Source organism: Toxotes jaculatrix, chromosome 2, assembly GCF_017976425.1.
Source record: "Toxotes jaculatrix isolate fToxJac2 chromosome 2, fToxJac2.pri, whole genome shotgun sequence".
In the NCBI taxonomy this organism is placed as follows: Eukaryota; Metazoa; Chordata; class Actinopteri; family Toxotidae; genus Toxotes; species Toxotes jaculatrix.
Genome location: NC_054395.1, coordinates 9,696,098 through 9,710,399, shown reverse-complemented (window position 1 = coordinate 9,710,399; position 14,302 = coordinate 9,696,098). Strand labels below are relative to the sequence as shown.

The following is a 14,302-nucleotide window of genomic DNA, read 5'->3' as shown; positions in this document are numbered from 1 at the left end:
GAATCTGTTACATATGACATCCTTATCCAAACATATGTTAAAATGTTAACACAACTGATCTCATTATCTGTAATTAATTACTCACAAATCATTAACTATATATATATATATATATATAGCGACAACTGCAGGGCTCTGTAAACCTAACATACATTTTCAGTAATATTTCAACTCATGGATTTGAGGGAGTGGGTGACAGAACAGAAAGGGAATAAAAAGCCAAAAAACTTCAGTCTTCTAAAAGTTATTTGTCTGCTGGAGACGTCAGGCTGTCGGAGGGAAAGCCAGTGATGCTCTCATTCTCCCTCTGCAGTCTGCCTGCATGACACTGAATTAGCATTCGCCTGTAGTCGACGGTGATAAGCACTGATTGTTCTTTACACAGTGTGCTAAAGCAACACTGAAAGGTTATCAGCTCTCTGCGGACCTGGCCGGGTCCGCTGCTCTTGCCTACCCACTATCCCCCCGGGGCAGCACATTGTGGAACGAGGTAACATGGTCGGAAAATTGAAAGAGAGGAACTACAATTCGTTGAATGTCCATGGGAGAGCTGAGGGCAGAACGGAGAGGGAGTGGGAGTGAGCGAGAGTAAAGAGGTGTGGAAAGGGAGGCCTTGTGACATTTTGCTGTGAGGTATTCCTGATCCAGGCCTTGTTAACAGTCTGAAATTGGTCTTTGGAGTGTCAGACCCTGACTGCTGCTCTGCAATAAAGATCTGTCATCTTGTGGTATTTATCAAGCTGGCTGAACAGCACCCTCATGCATGTAACCACACACACACACATGCAATTACTGCTCTGTAGATATAAAGTCATTGTTCCTCAGCAAATAATAGATATTGTTGACACATCATAAGAGAGCAGTGGGTTTGTTTTTTTTAGTGTGCCCTCCCTGTGCGGTCAGGTGGCTAGGAGACACAGCAGTGGAACTAAGCAACCCAGGAACCTGTCATCTCATTGAACCGAACAAGCTTAAGAAAATATTAAAGCTTCTCAATGTGATTCTGAGACAAGACGGTCATTCCGGCCTCACCCCGAGCAGAGATTCCTCACCGAGCAGAGGAAAATCTAAAGTGACCTTCCTCCTGACACAGCAACATGCCGTGGTGAATTTTCATTTTCACAGCCATCCGTCAGGCGCAACAAAGCGTAGATTTATCAGTCAGTTGCAGATGTAGTTTTGAGTACATTACAGGGCCAGCAAAACTCAATTTCCAGGGCACGGAATAAAAGCTGAGCTGGCAAAGCGGCGGGAGTGCTGACTAACCGTGGAGTGCATCAGCCCAGCCAGCCCAGAGTCGCGGAGGTTGGCTAAAATAAATGCATTTTTTAGCTGCTGCCACAGTATCCGGGCACTCGATACCCTGTCCTTGTTACTTTTTCAATGCCATCAATGACAGCGTGACTCGATCTATGATGACTTGATGAGTTTCCTGGTGCCACAAGCCGTGGAGCTCACTCGGCTTGCGCTTGTTCGTATGGGAGCGTCGGCGCGATAACTTCATCAACAGCGACATCATGAATAACACACGCAGCAGCAAAACAGCATCGCTGCAGTTTGGCTTCGGCACGTCTCCATCCATCAAAGCTATCTGTCCAATATGTTGGCACACGCAATTGTAGACACATTAAAATGCTTATATGGTACAACCACCTACACACATCAACATCATCCAGAGCAGACTTTAAGCTACTGAGCTGAAGCTGTCTGAAAATATCTGTCTGCTGCTATATTTCATCCTACAGTGTCTTTTCTTATAATAAATCTGGCTTGTTGGATGCAAATGGCTGAGAATTTTTGTGGCCATGTTGGCAATATCTGTTTGGCGTTGTGTTTGAACATGATTTCCGTCCTGCTGTGTAATTTTTTCCTGCGTGTGATGGTGGCAGTGTGCAGCAGCAGCAGCAGAGGTGAAACAGCTGACTGTGGTGGCTGGAAGACAGAGAGAGTCTCTGTCTGTCTGGCTGACACCTGGGTGGCCCCTCCTGTTGCCGTCACTGCCGGAGTCCCACCCAGGGAAAGTGGACGTTGGGCCAAGCTTGTCACCTGCCAGGGTCCCTACTGGGGTACGGCTCTGGACCTCCAACTAGATCACACGTAAGACCATCTGTCCCCCCCGTGCATAGTGCCAAGCCCTGCCCTGCCCTGCAACACAGCACTGCCAGATGGGAATCAGAGCAGAGCAGAAGGCACAGCACTGACTTTTAAACCAGACACACTGTTAGTCTGATGAAAGTCTGCCTCTGCACAAGTGAAAAATAACATCAAATTTTTACTAAAGCCACAGGCAGCACATATAAAATGCATTCAGATGAGGTACAACAAACAAAAAGATACGGATTCAGAGGCAGCTTCTGAAGACGCCAAGAGAAAGTTCATTGCATTGAAAAGACGACATAAAGTGAAGCAATAAATTATGTGTCTCTCCTGGTAATTTAATAATGATACAAGTACTGATCCTTCTTTTGCTAAGTATCCAACAAGATAAGCTAACTAGCTTAGCTGGGCATCAGAAACACAGTAGCAGGTTTTTAAAGGGTTTCTGGCCGTCGTTAATTAAGCTTCAATCATGGATCAATTTGAAGCGGCCAGATTTTGGGCCCTCTGTCCTCCAGCCTGCTACCAGTGGCCTGATGATCTTTCAGTTCTAATTATGACAACAGAAAAATCCAACATAAATGCATATCAAACACAGCCAGCAGCCAAGCTACAAATGTCTCCATACTCCATCATAAACTGTGTTTTGTTGAGCAAGCTGTTGCTGAGAATTACTGAGATTTTTCTGTTGCATTTTTTTTTTTTCAAAATGGCTTTTCTTTCTCCGTATAACTGGCTGGTAATGCTCGAGTTGGTAACTTAGATCACACATTGAATCAATTGTAGGGAACTCATCAGTACATTTCAAGCATTTAGCAGCAGTGTGATAGTAAGAATCTAAATCTAAACTGACTCTCTGATGTTAGCTCAGAGGGCATGAGTCAGTCATTCATTAGTACGGTTTGCTAGTAATGATGAAATTCTAACAAGATATTTCAGGGTCATTTTATAAATGTTGCTTTGAGAGAAACACCACACTGTTGTCACAAACATTTTCATTGCCAGAGATATTAATTTTTCTGATATGTCACATTAATTTGTCCATTTGGCATTTGTGGAAAACACGCTAACTTTTATCAGTAGATATATAATTCTTTGGTTTTGCTGTTGATAACATGGATGGAAAATTTAGTCTCCATTGGTTATATATTGAGAAGCCCAGTGGCTTTTTCCTTTCCAATTGTTGTAATCAATGTCAAGCTGCTGTGAATGAAACTCAGTTCTTTATATTTTTGAAATTAAAAAGCATGGATTATGCTATGTGAGACACTGCAAGGTTTTTTATTGTGAAACATCTAAGCAGGTGTTGAGCTGCACTGACATTAGCTTAACAGAAACTGAAAAAAAACAAACAGTTGGAGATGCTTTGTGAATGCAAACAATATTTCTGTTGGTGAAGGGAGACTCAGCTCAGTGATGAGTACATGACCCTGTTGTTGTACAGCAGAATTACAGCTGTGAACATGTATATAATACTGAATTTATAAATACAACAGGTAAACAGGGAGGAAGTGATGAGTCTGCATGAAAAACAAACCGCATCAACAGCAAATCTAAACAGGAGCAGATCATAAAAAGGGAGGCGTCTTATGGAAATATGTTAAAATATACTTGAGAAAAAAAAACCTGCCTCCAATACAAGCCTGTTTTAAATATAGGTCTCGCTAAGCAGTTGAAATAAAGCGAGTACAACAAATCTCCTCAATTGTGTGTTTGCATTGTAAATGTGCAGAAACCTCAGAAATCATTTCGCTGGGTGTGAAAGCAGAAGCTTGCCGCCAGCATATAAACAGTCTCCCTGCAGCCTGCAGACTCTTATCATTGGGGCCATCAAGCTTCATACGATTACAGTGTGATGTGGTGGCATGGCAACAATGGGCCAAGCAGAGAAAGGGAAAGGGAGAGAGTCGGGGAGCAGATTACAGTGAGAGCAGGGAGACAAGCAAGGAAAAGCACATAATCCTCCTGTGTACAGTGTGCAGACTAAACCTGCCCAACAGTGACACACAGCAGCACAAAAAGAGGGCAAAAAGCTTGAAATATGTCCCGAACAAGACTAACAAAAAAGGCAGCTCTGTAAAAAAAACCAAAAAAACAAAAACACAGCACTAGTCGCATGGTGAGAAATTGTTCAGTGAATTAAAATAAATAAGGAATAACGGAGCAAACATGTCACACTGCACGAACGCTGCAGCTGCCATCTGGGCCAATCAGCCGATAAATTCTTAGGTAAATCACATATAACAAACTTTAGTCACTGTGGGGCTTAGGTAAGCCTGTTGGTATGTCATAATATGGAAGTGTGAACACTAACAGAATGACAAGGGAGTTGGAAATATTTGTCCAATTTATCTCCTTTAAGCCACCAGCTGCAGACTGGTGTAAATTTGAAAATGTCCCAGAGGCTGCATCAGATGTAAACCCCGGATTTTAGTTTTTATTCATTACAGGAAACAGCAAAGAGGCTCAAATCCATGAGCTTCTGATGGTGATTATAACGGTCCAGATGAGTTTCTCACTGCATAAAGTTGCCTGGACTCACTCTGAAAGGCCAACTGCAAACGCAGTGTATGGTACTTGATCAGGGTACTGTGTGAAAAGTAGCACAGCACAAATCTGTTGACAGAAAGCAAAGCTGATGGTCCTGTGTGCTAGCGTCTGTTTCTTGCTGCTGTGGGAGACTCAAAACGGTGGAAAATCTAATATGACATAAACTGATGGTCCTTGAAGTAAGTTTTTTAATGCAGGCGTTGCTGTGTATGTGCACTAAATCCCACATCAGTCAAACCTGCGGAGTAGCAGTGGATGTTTATTAAACTTTCAGCTCTGATTTGTAAGCCCGCCGCCACCACCAACACGCCAATCACTCTAACTGGCAGTGGAAACGCTTGAACACTGTTAAGATGTGCCATTTCTTTGAGGCTCATTAAAAATCCAGTCAGTTGCACCTGAGATATTCCATGTGACAGATGAACAAACAGACATGTGAACAGGCAAATCTATTATTGCCCACTCATTTAATTTACAATTCAGAAAAGTCAAGCAGAGACACCAGCCGAGGCTGAAATAAATGCTTTGTCCGGAAATCACATTACCAACACTGCTAATCTTCACGGCACACTGTCTTTTCAGTTAGTTTACAAGACATTAAGGTACTTTTGTACTAAAAAGAAACAATGTAAGACATGTACCAAAGGTTTTCCTTCGTACATCCATTGTGGGACAAGAATGTCAGCTCATCCTGCCTTCAAAAAACAATCAATGATTTTAGAAGGGGTCCTGATACTTTTGTGAATACTTAACTGAGGCATTTTTTTCCAGCTTGAACACACTACATACTTAAATCCAGTTAGAAGTTACATGTAGGAGTTTGTAGTTTGGAACTGGGATACATCTGAAGTGTTTCCAAGAAAATGAATCCACTCAGTAAATCTGTCTTGACCGCTGTCCGTGGTGCTGACTCTGGAGCTGTCCTCGGTGTTCGTCATCATTTGTGCTGGTAGACTGGATTCCTGCTGATAAGGACTGAGGGCAAATAGGTTGCCTCAGCCTCATCATTTGCCTCACCTCTTAAGCTATTGCTGATACAGATCCTGGTTCCTGAGTCGTGGAGACACCTCACCAGGTGGCCTTTGTTTAGTCTGTTGTGCATTTTTAGGAGATCGTTTTAGTTATTATGAGTTTAGTTGCCTAATGTCTGCACCAATTTGGGTATCTCTGCCCACTGTGGCTCTTTGTCACTTCTGCATAAGCTTTGTAAAGATTTGTAATCACGGTTGGTGTGTTCTCTGTGCACCTGGACCCTATTTAGCATTTAGCATGATTATCGGCCTTTATCGCACCGCTGCAAACATAAATGGACTGTGCTGAACATATTGTGAAGTTTTTATTGTCTCTGGCATTGTTTCACCTGTGAATCATCAACTTTAAAAAAACACTTTGTTATTACCAGAAAGGCACAAGCGTTCCTCTGACAACACAACTGTCCAAGATTAGTTTACTGTCTCTGGGCCTTTTTCATGCAAATGCAGACTAAAAACTTTAAGAAATACAGCAAGGGCCAAGAAATCAGGCTAACAACCAGTGACACCCCCACCTGCCTCACAGCTCTGACAGATCTTCGCTCCAGTGAGTCTCTATTTGATCTTTTTTGGGGGGAATTTTTATTTTATATATATTTTTTTAGCATTTTATAAGACAGTGACAGTGTAGGTACAGCCAGGAAACATGGAGGACCACAGTTATATGGTCAACACAAACAAATGAACAAATGAATGCAAACAAGAGTTACACATATGAAACTAGAATTCTACAAATCCTGGTTAACAGAAAGGGTCTGAAATATCTGACTTTCCCCTGTCTGACAGTCAGACACCACTGAGATTTGATTTCTGTTTTTATGTGTCTTGATAGGGGGGAATTTCTCACATCTGAGTGAATGTGCATTGCTTTGTACTTTTGGGGTGGAGTGTACAAGGCAACATCAATTTTTCACAGATTTTTTTTTTTTTTTTTTTTTTTTGTAATCTTTGTTTTAGAGGACAGAAAAGACAAATACTTGATTTTTTTCTGGACAAAGGGAAAGCACTGCCATTGCTATAGACTTGGACCAGAATAAGCTGATAGTATAATTAAGTGACATTAAGTGCATCAAAAAACAAGTATTACTATCAAGTTACTCTTTAACCTGAAATGCAAGCTTGGTTTTGTAACTACATGTATTTTTCTAGAAGTTCAGACATGGCTGAAAATGAGGAATAATATTGTAGTTAATCTAAACACACAAAACCAGGACAGAGCTCTTAGCCTTTGCTAACTCACTCAGTGATGGCTCCACTTTCATTAAAGGTCACTATTCTATCACCACACATCTCAAAAAGGCAGCGATCCTCCTCCTGCTGCTGCTGTGAAAGAGTTATATTAAATTGACCCAGAGGACAGTGAGCCCTTGCTGTGTTAATAACAACTCACTGCAAAAAAAATCTGAACTGTTGCAAAGGCTCAGTGAGAGATACAAATGAATTAACATGTTTATAAGTCAGTAAATTGGTTTATGTGCTTAGAAGGGCAAAGGGGCATTTATGGGAATTCACATCAAAAGCAAACATAACTGAATATACTCTGAACTAAAGGTCAGGGAGGATATCTAAACAGTGGCAGCATTAGATCCACTGCATTCTCATGCTATATGCAGAAATTCCACTTTAAAGCCACGTGATGATGGATGCCATCTCGGCTGTCAGCAGAAAGCCTTTAAATGAGCCTGTGAGCAACAGGTTCCATCTTTAATGCACTGGGTATTAATGGAGTGTAGGGTGTGGTGCGGCGGGAAGCCAGTAATAATCAATTTCCTGCTGCTGTAATCATAGTTCTCTGTAAGTTAATTAGCATCTGTTGAGTGTCACGGAGAGGCATCGGCGGAGAGGGAGAGGTGGTTAAAAGCAGCGTGGCAAGCGTCACACAGGCTGTGGGACTGCAGCCTCATGTCAGGGCTATTAGATCAAGACTAACATGAGTCATTGCACGATGGAACTAATGGTGCATCTGATGCATGTGAATGTGATATTGTGAGATCCAATCAGCATCGCAGATGGACTGTGACCACCCCCCCAATCTTCTCATTTGTCTTATCACCCTCCTGTAGATAGTGTCCAGTAACACAGAGAACGCTCCAAAGTATGAAATCTTATCTACAAAGTGGATGAACGCTGCACATTCACCATTACAAGTGATCTCAGGTCAGATGGAGTATATTTAAAAACGCCGGGGAGGAGGAAAAGTGATTTGCTGGTGTCACAGCGGCTGAATAGAGGAGGCCAAATGCAGACAATCAGTCACATAGTTAAAGTTAAGCAGTCTAAAAGGCATCGAAAAGGTTGACACACAATGTGATTATTGATTAGCTGCTTGAACAAGCACATTATAATGGTGGCTGCTTTTAGTGGAGAGAGGAGGAAGCCCATACATTTTGTTCTATTGTACTTTTTTTTGGAGGGGGGGGGGTGAGGCTGTGCTCTGTTGCTGTTATTGAAGCCCAGAATTTTCACATTTAAATTATTTCTGAGAACAGTAGGGATGTCTCATGATGTTATATCTTATGTGATATGATCAAAAGCTCCATGAACACCCACAAAACCAACAGCATGGTGAGGTTGTTTTCTCAACCTGCCAATGATCAATTTTACTGTTACAGTATTCTTACTCTACTGACTCTACACACTGTAGATCTAATCTTTTATAATCAAACCACCTCCGCACTACCGATATTGCAGTCGCCTCTGCAACTAATTCCTCCAGAGTGGAGCCAGCAGCAATTTCAGTTTCTGCTGTGTTTGTTCCCAGTGAATGTTGTCACAATATCACTAATGTCATGATGTGAGAAATTTTAAAAGAGAGATCAGAAAAAGAGAGAGAAAAGAAAAAAGGTCCTGTCACAAAAGAGCTGTTCTCAGGATATTGTGACATTTTGACATATCACAGCAGGAAAGGCACAGGTGTAATTAATAACATTAATAACAGCGACAGGGCCCTGGTATTGCGCATGCTGGCTCACTGGAATGGGACACATAATGGAACAGAGACATCATTAATGTTAATAGTTACACCGGTGCTTTTCCTGTTATGATTTTTCATGATGTTCCTGTTACGTCGAAACGTCTCCCAGAAAAAAAAAACTGTGGATTCTGCTGAAGCAGAGTTAATGGTTTCATGTGCCACTATCAATGTTTATTTCATTGTATTTTTAGTCACTGCAGTGTTGTACTGTGATGTTGTTTAGTAATCTATTTCTGTGAATCTTGTTCACAGTGTATTATATTAGGGGGACTGGTCTGTTGTGTGTAGCATTAGTGCCCTTTGTGAGGCCTTTAAAACTTACCGTATATTCAGTATTAGAATATTTTACGAGGTGTGTCCAAAATTCAGGATTAAATGTCTGGTTTGCTGGTACGTGTCACCATTGTTGCACTATATGGGAGAGAGTACACAAGTGCTATACTGGAAAGAACAACCGATACCATGGTTCTGTTTTTGTACCACTTTACCTGCCTCAAAGGAATAGTTCAATATTTTGACAAAACACTTGTTCGCTTTTTTGTCTGAGTTAAGCTCAAGCTTACCATAAAGGGTGAAATATCTAGCCCTGTCCAAAGGGAACTAAATCCATCTACAAGCATCTCTACAGCTCACTTATGTGGCGGACTATTTCTTGGCTTGGACCAGTTACTCTCTGGAATTGCCTGCCAACTGGTCTGAGCCAGTCTTTATGCTAAGCTAACCAGCTACTCGCAAGTAGCTTCAAATTCACCACAGTGTTATTTAACAAAATGTCAAACTATTGCTTTAACTAATATAAACATCTATAATATAACTTCATCAACTTTATATTTACCACTGCGCTAAAATAAAGTCATGAGTCAAGCATTTACCCAGTGCTCACCTGGTGCACATTAAAGGCTTCAAACAAAAGAAATGTTGAGAGAGTAATTGTAGTTTAAACACAACACCACTGGGACTCATGCAATGGACTCTATAAAGACTAATATTACAGGGCTCTGACCCACTGCCAGAATGTTGTTGTTCATTTAGTAATAAAATATAAAGGTTATTACAGGTGAGGCAGAGGTGGATATGATGGGATTAGTAATGGTTACACTTGGAACAAACCAACATCCAGTGAATTAATTTACGATAAAATTAAACCGTTTCAAATGATCCTAAAGAGAATCCGAGGAACCTATTTTTCATTAATTTAACATTTATTTATCCACAGAAACACCCTGCTTCACATTCATAAGACTGGGCTCGCCTGCGGCGGTACTGAAACAAAGGAAAAACATTCACTTTTCCTTTTTTTCACTTGCTTCTCAAACCAGTTGGCCTGTTACTTTGACTCATTCTAACTTAAGTGTGTGAAATCTGCCCTCCATGGGACAATTGCCCACCACTGGGCTAGAAAGGTCACTGAACTTACCGTCTACACAGGCTGGCCTCGCCCTCGTGGTCCCGGCGATCTGGCCTCTCCGACAGGCACAGCGGGCTGTCTGCCTGGCGATGGTCCGCCTGGGAACGCTGCTGTCTCTGTTGAGCATCACTATCTCGCAGGTTCCCACCGCTAACTGGCCTGCCAAACACAGCAGCGAGGGACAAAGTACATCACATTAGCATAATGAGACTATAATGAACATATTACAGAGAAGCAACTGGTGTTTGAAGGTACAAACAGCAGGCAGCCTGGACGCAGAGCAGTTTATTACTCTCATTTAAAGTCTCAAATAGAAAAATGAGAAACTAATTCCAATGTTTTAAAAGCAGCAGGCTGGAGCGCTTCTTCAGTTTTAATACAGTGCGGCTGGCTGCTGTGATAAAAGTGCCTTATAAGTGATCATGTGGAAAACAAAAGTTCCTCCAAGAATCTGTTAAAAGGATATTTTCTATTTGGTTAGTCATAACTGCAAGTTAACAAGCCTGCAAGTTTCAAGCTCCAAGATGTGAAAGTGCTAAAGGGAAGAAACAACATCCTGCCTGTTTTACTTTTCTCAGAGCTTTAGGGATAAAATCAAAGCAGTTTTTCAGACTGTGAACATGAATATTCTCAGCAAATTTCATTATAATCAGCCCATAACATTATGAAGACGACAGCATTGGTCACATGTTCAAATGACTAAAGCAAATTATGTTTTTACATGACGAGGGCCGCTTATTGTTTGCTAACAAAGACTTTGTCTTTCAGAAGCCAGGGCAGAAGGCAGATGACATCGTTACAGCACAGCACAACCTGCTTGAGATCATATATAATTATATTTCTATGTTATAATTTCATATTGATTATATTTGGTTGATATGTAGTGGGGTTTTTAGTGTCGCGTGTTGATTGGAGGAGAATTGTGGGAAATCAAAGCCATTGCTCAACTTACATCTTCTTATTTAATATTTATTTTTTTGACAAATGAATTATCAATTTAACTACTGGCTGAAATAATGTGTGACTTGGTTGACATGGCAGTGGCTGCTGGGCACCATGTTCCTACAAAAGAGTAATGTTCAAGCCAAGTGAAGCTCTGCTGAGAAGGCAAATGTACAGAATGTCTCAGAGTGATGATTACCCCGCTCTGCTGTATGTGTGTGTGCTATTCTTACACTTCTATCCATGCAAAGAGAGTTATGTCAGAGTTCACCAGGCGTTACAAATGATGGATGGATAACTGTGGCCAAGAACCTGTGGTTAAACAGGTTTTTGAGTTTAAAGTTTGTTAGAATGTGATCGCTCAATTAATTACAGAAACTGGAGAAATCTGCAGCACACAAATGGAACTAGGGAGGGGGAAAAGAATTAAACAAAAATCCATCTAAGAGTGAATTCATCATCTTGACTTTTTCATTTCAGGGGAGTTAAAAATGTAGATTTTTTTTTTCAAAATTTCCGCTCAACTTTCTACTTGGCAAATTGCATGATGAAATGATTCTAATTTGAATCGTGTTCGTTTGAAATACTGAGTTTCAAGATTGTGTTACACCAAAAGATGAATTCCTAGCAGTGGGAGCTGCTCAGCATTCAAACAGACACCCATGTCAAGGTGAAGAGATGAGCTTTGTGCCAGGAATTGCAGCTAGAGTTCATGCATGTCTCTGATGATCATTTCTGATGTGTCACACTGAAAACTTTCCAGCAGCCACATGCAAACAAAAGAAGAGCTGTAACAATGATGTTTTCAGTGTTTGGATTTATTAAATGAACCCTATGCGTGGCCTTTTTGTAGCTGACAATTTCCCTCAACACTTAATGTTGAGGTAGTAGTTTTGTTTGGGTAAATTATTTGGAAACCCGAGGGAACACTTAATTGTCTTTTATTTAGGCCTTCCTGGTGCGTTTGAGGGAGTTATTAACTGTTAATAGGCTTGTGTTTTACAGATAAGCGAGCTTTAATCACAGTAAACTGCTTGAGGGTGTCTCTGCTGCTTTCAAAATCACATTTGCAAAAACAAGTGTTTCAATATATGCAGATGACACATTTGTCATTTAAAATCAAAGGGAGTTTTGCTGCAGCCTAACACGAGAAAACAAAAAACAAAGCTAAACAATAACCAGCCGAACTAAAGTCGAACAATATTAATATGTGTGACCACATCCAATCGGACTCATCTTGAGCTGCATTTCTGAGTGTAATATAAATGCATTTAAAATGTACAGAATCTCGCGACACATCTACTGTAGGTTTAACAGTAAATCTCAGAAAAAGTTGAGGAACCTTCCCTCACCTTTGTAATGATCTGGAAAAAGTAACATGGTTTCCTCCTTCTTTTCTTTATTGAATGGAAAGCTGCCAGTGAAAGCCATTCAGGCGGACACTGAAATAAAATCAGCTCAGTGAAGGTAGATTAGAGGGGAGTCGGTGCCGCAGTTCCTTTAAGGTCAATCCCTGGCATTCACCAACCATCACTCCTTTATACTGCTGCTTCTAGACGCTCCCCAACACCCTCAAAGGTTCATTAAGTGAGACGCTAACTGCTCTATAGCATGAAATGACTGTAATAATGGCAAAGGTTGAAAGCACTGTTGATCAACACAAATGACACCTAAAATTACCTCAGCAGGTGCTTAGATGTTTGAGTTTCAGAGGCTACTAAGTTTCAGGGCAAGACAAGTTGGAAATATCACAGAGGATGATTTCCACTGATCATGGCAACCCCGTAACCTTTATTTTAGCTATATCATAAGGTCAAAATGTCTGCTCGCCGCGGTCAGATTAACCTGCAAGAGGGCCCTGTGGTAAAAATTAAGTTAAGGCCCCAGTGACCCTTCAACTCTCAAGAATGTAACATAACCTTTAAGTGATGCCCATTTTTATTTGTTTAAGTTCATGTTAATTTCATGTTCATGATTTAAAAATGTGCACCAACTCCTATAAGTATAATAAAAACTGAGGAAGAGTTTTAAAAATGCACCTGCACCCACATTTAGCAGAATCTGCTGAAGGTAAAAATTTGGACTTAAGTGAAAGACAACAAGTCACTTTTACTCCTCCTCATACTACTCAAAGAATAAAAACTATTCCTCAAACATCTTTTGACTTAGAAAAGCTCTTAGATTCCAGTAGTCTACAAGCACCTCTAAAGCTTAGTAATTAACATCTGTCTCATTTAATCCACAGAAAAACCAGTGCCTTAACAACAGTTCACCATTTTACACAGATTTGTGTGCCAGACTATTTCTTGGCTCTGAGTAGTTGCCAGGCAACCAGCAGAGACTCCAAGAAGTTACTAATCTTCTCATCTAACTCTGTCAGAAAGCGAACAGGCATATTTCCCAACATGTTGAACTGTTCCTTTAAGTCCCTTATCATTTGACTTTGGTTCATTTTGTACTTTAGAAATCAATATTCTCTAACAAATCAATGGATCAAATGACCATGACTCAAAAGGCACACAGTGAACTTACAGCTTTCAGGCACTGGAGAGGTCAGCTTTGCCTGGTCTGTAATCCAGCCTTGTTCCTGACCCAAGTCATAAAACAGATGAATTTCCTCTGCTGCCTAAATTTGTGGTCTCCAGAGAATCGATCTTTGTAATACAGTGGCATTGTTGTCAGGTGAAACTTCTCCTTGATCAACAGTTTGGTCTGTGACAAGCTATATGGAAAACAAAAGGGCTGAGAAGATATTCATGAACCACAGTGAGGGAGCCTTATATTGTTGGTGAATCCCTGACCTTATCTCTAACATTACAACCAGGTCAGTGTTTCTATTTGTACAGAAGAAATCTAATGTTGAAATTGGCCTTAAATACCTTCCTACTCACCAGAAGATAAACCTTTTTCATTCCTGCTACCCAGGTTTTAGACTTTTGTGAAATACTTTTCCCTGTCAAATCCATACTCAAGACCTTACGAGTCAGTTTCTATTCTCTGTGGCAGCCACACTTTGTGATTTAGGCTAATAAGATTGATGTATTTTTACATAAAATTATTACCTACACCAGTGCTGGGAGTCATAAAACACAATCACCTCTACAAAGAAGTGCAATGCACATTTCATTTCATAGCATCAGCTGGGCCGCCCATCTTTCTCCCCCCACCCACTCACCATCACCATAATCACTCAGCCCACCCTCCTCTCTCTTTTTGCTGAGGCAAGTCCCTGCACACTTGGTGTGTGCTTGGAGGACGGAGGTGCCATTAGATATCAGTGCTCCCTGCCATGTTTCAACA

At 40.9% G+C, this 14,302-nt stretch overlaps 1 protein-coding gene across 1 annotated transcript in view; it reads right to left on the bottom strand.

Moving 5' to 3' along the window:
- The window catches only part of tafa5l (TAFA chemokine like family member 5, like), a 39,686-nt gene that overhangs the window by 17,198 nt on the left and 8,186 nt on the right, over positions 1 to 14,302 (bottom strand). Inside the window, exon 2 of the mRNA XM_041059722.1 lies at positions 10,070 to 10,219. Coding sequence (XP_040915656.1) covers positions 10,070 to 10,219 — 150 coding nt within the window. The remainder of the gene's footprint in view (positions 1 to 10,069; positions 10,220 to 14,302) is intronic.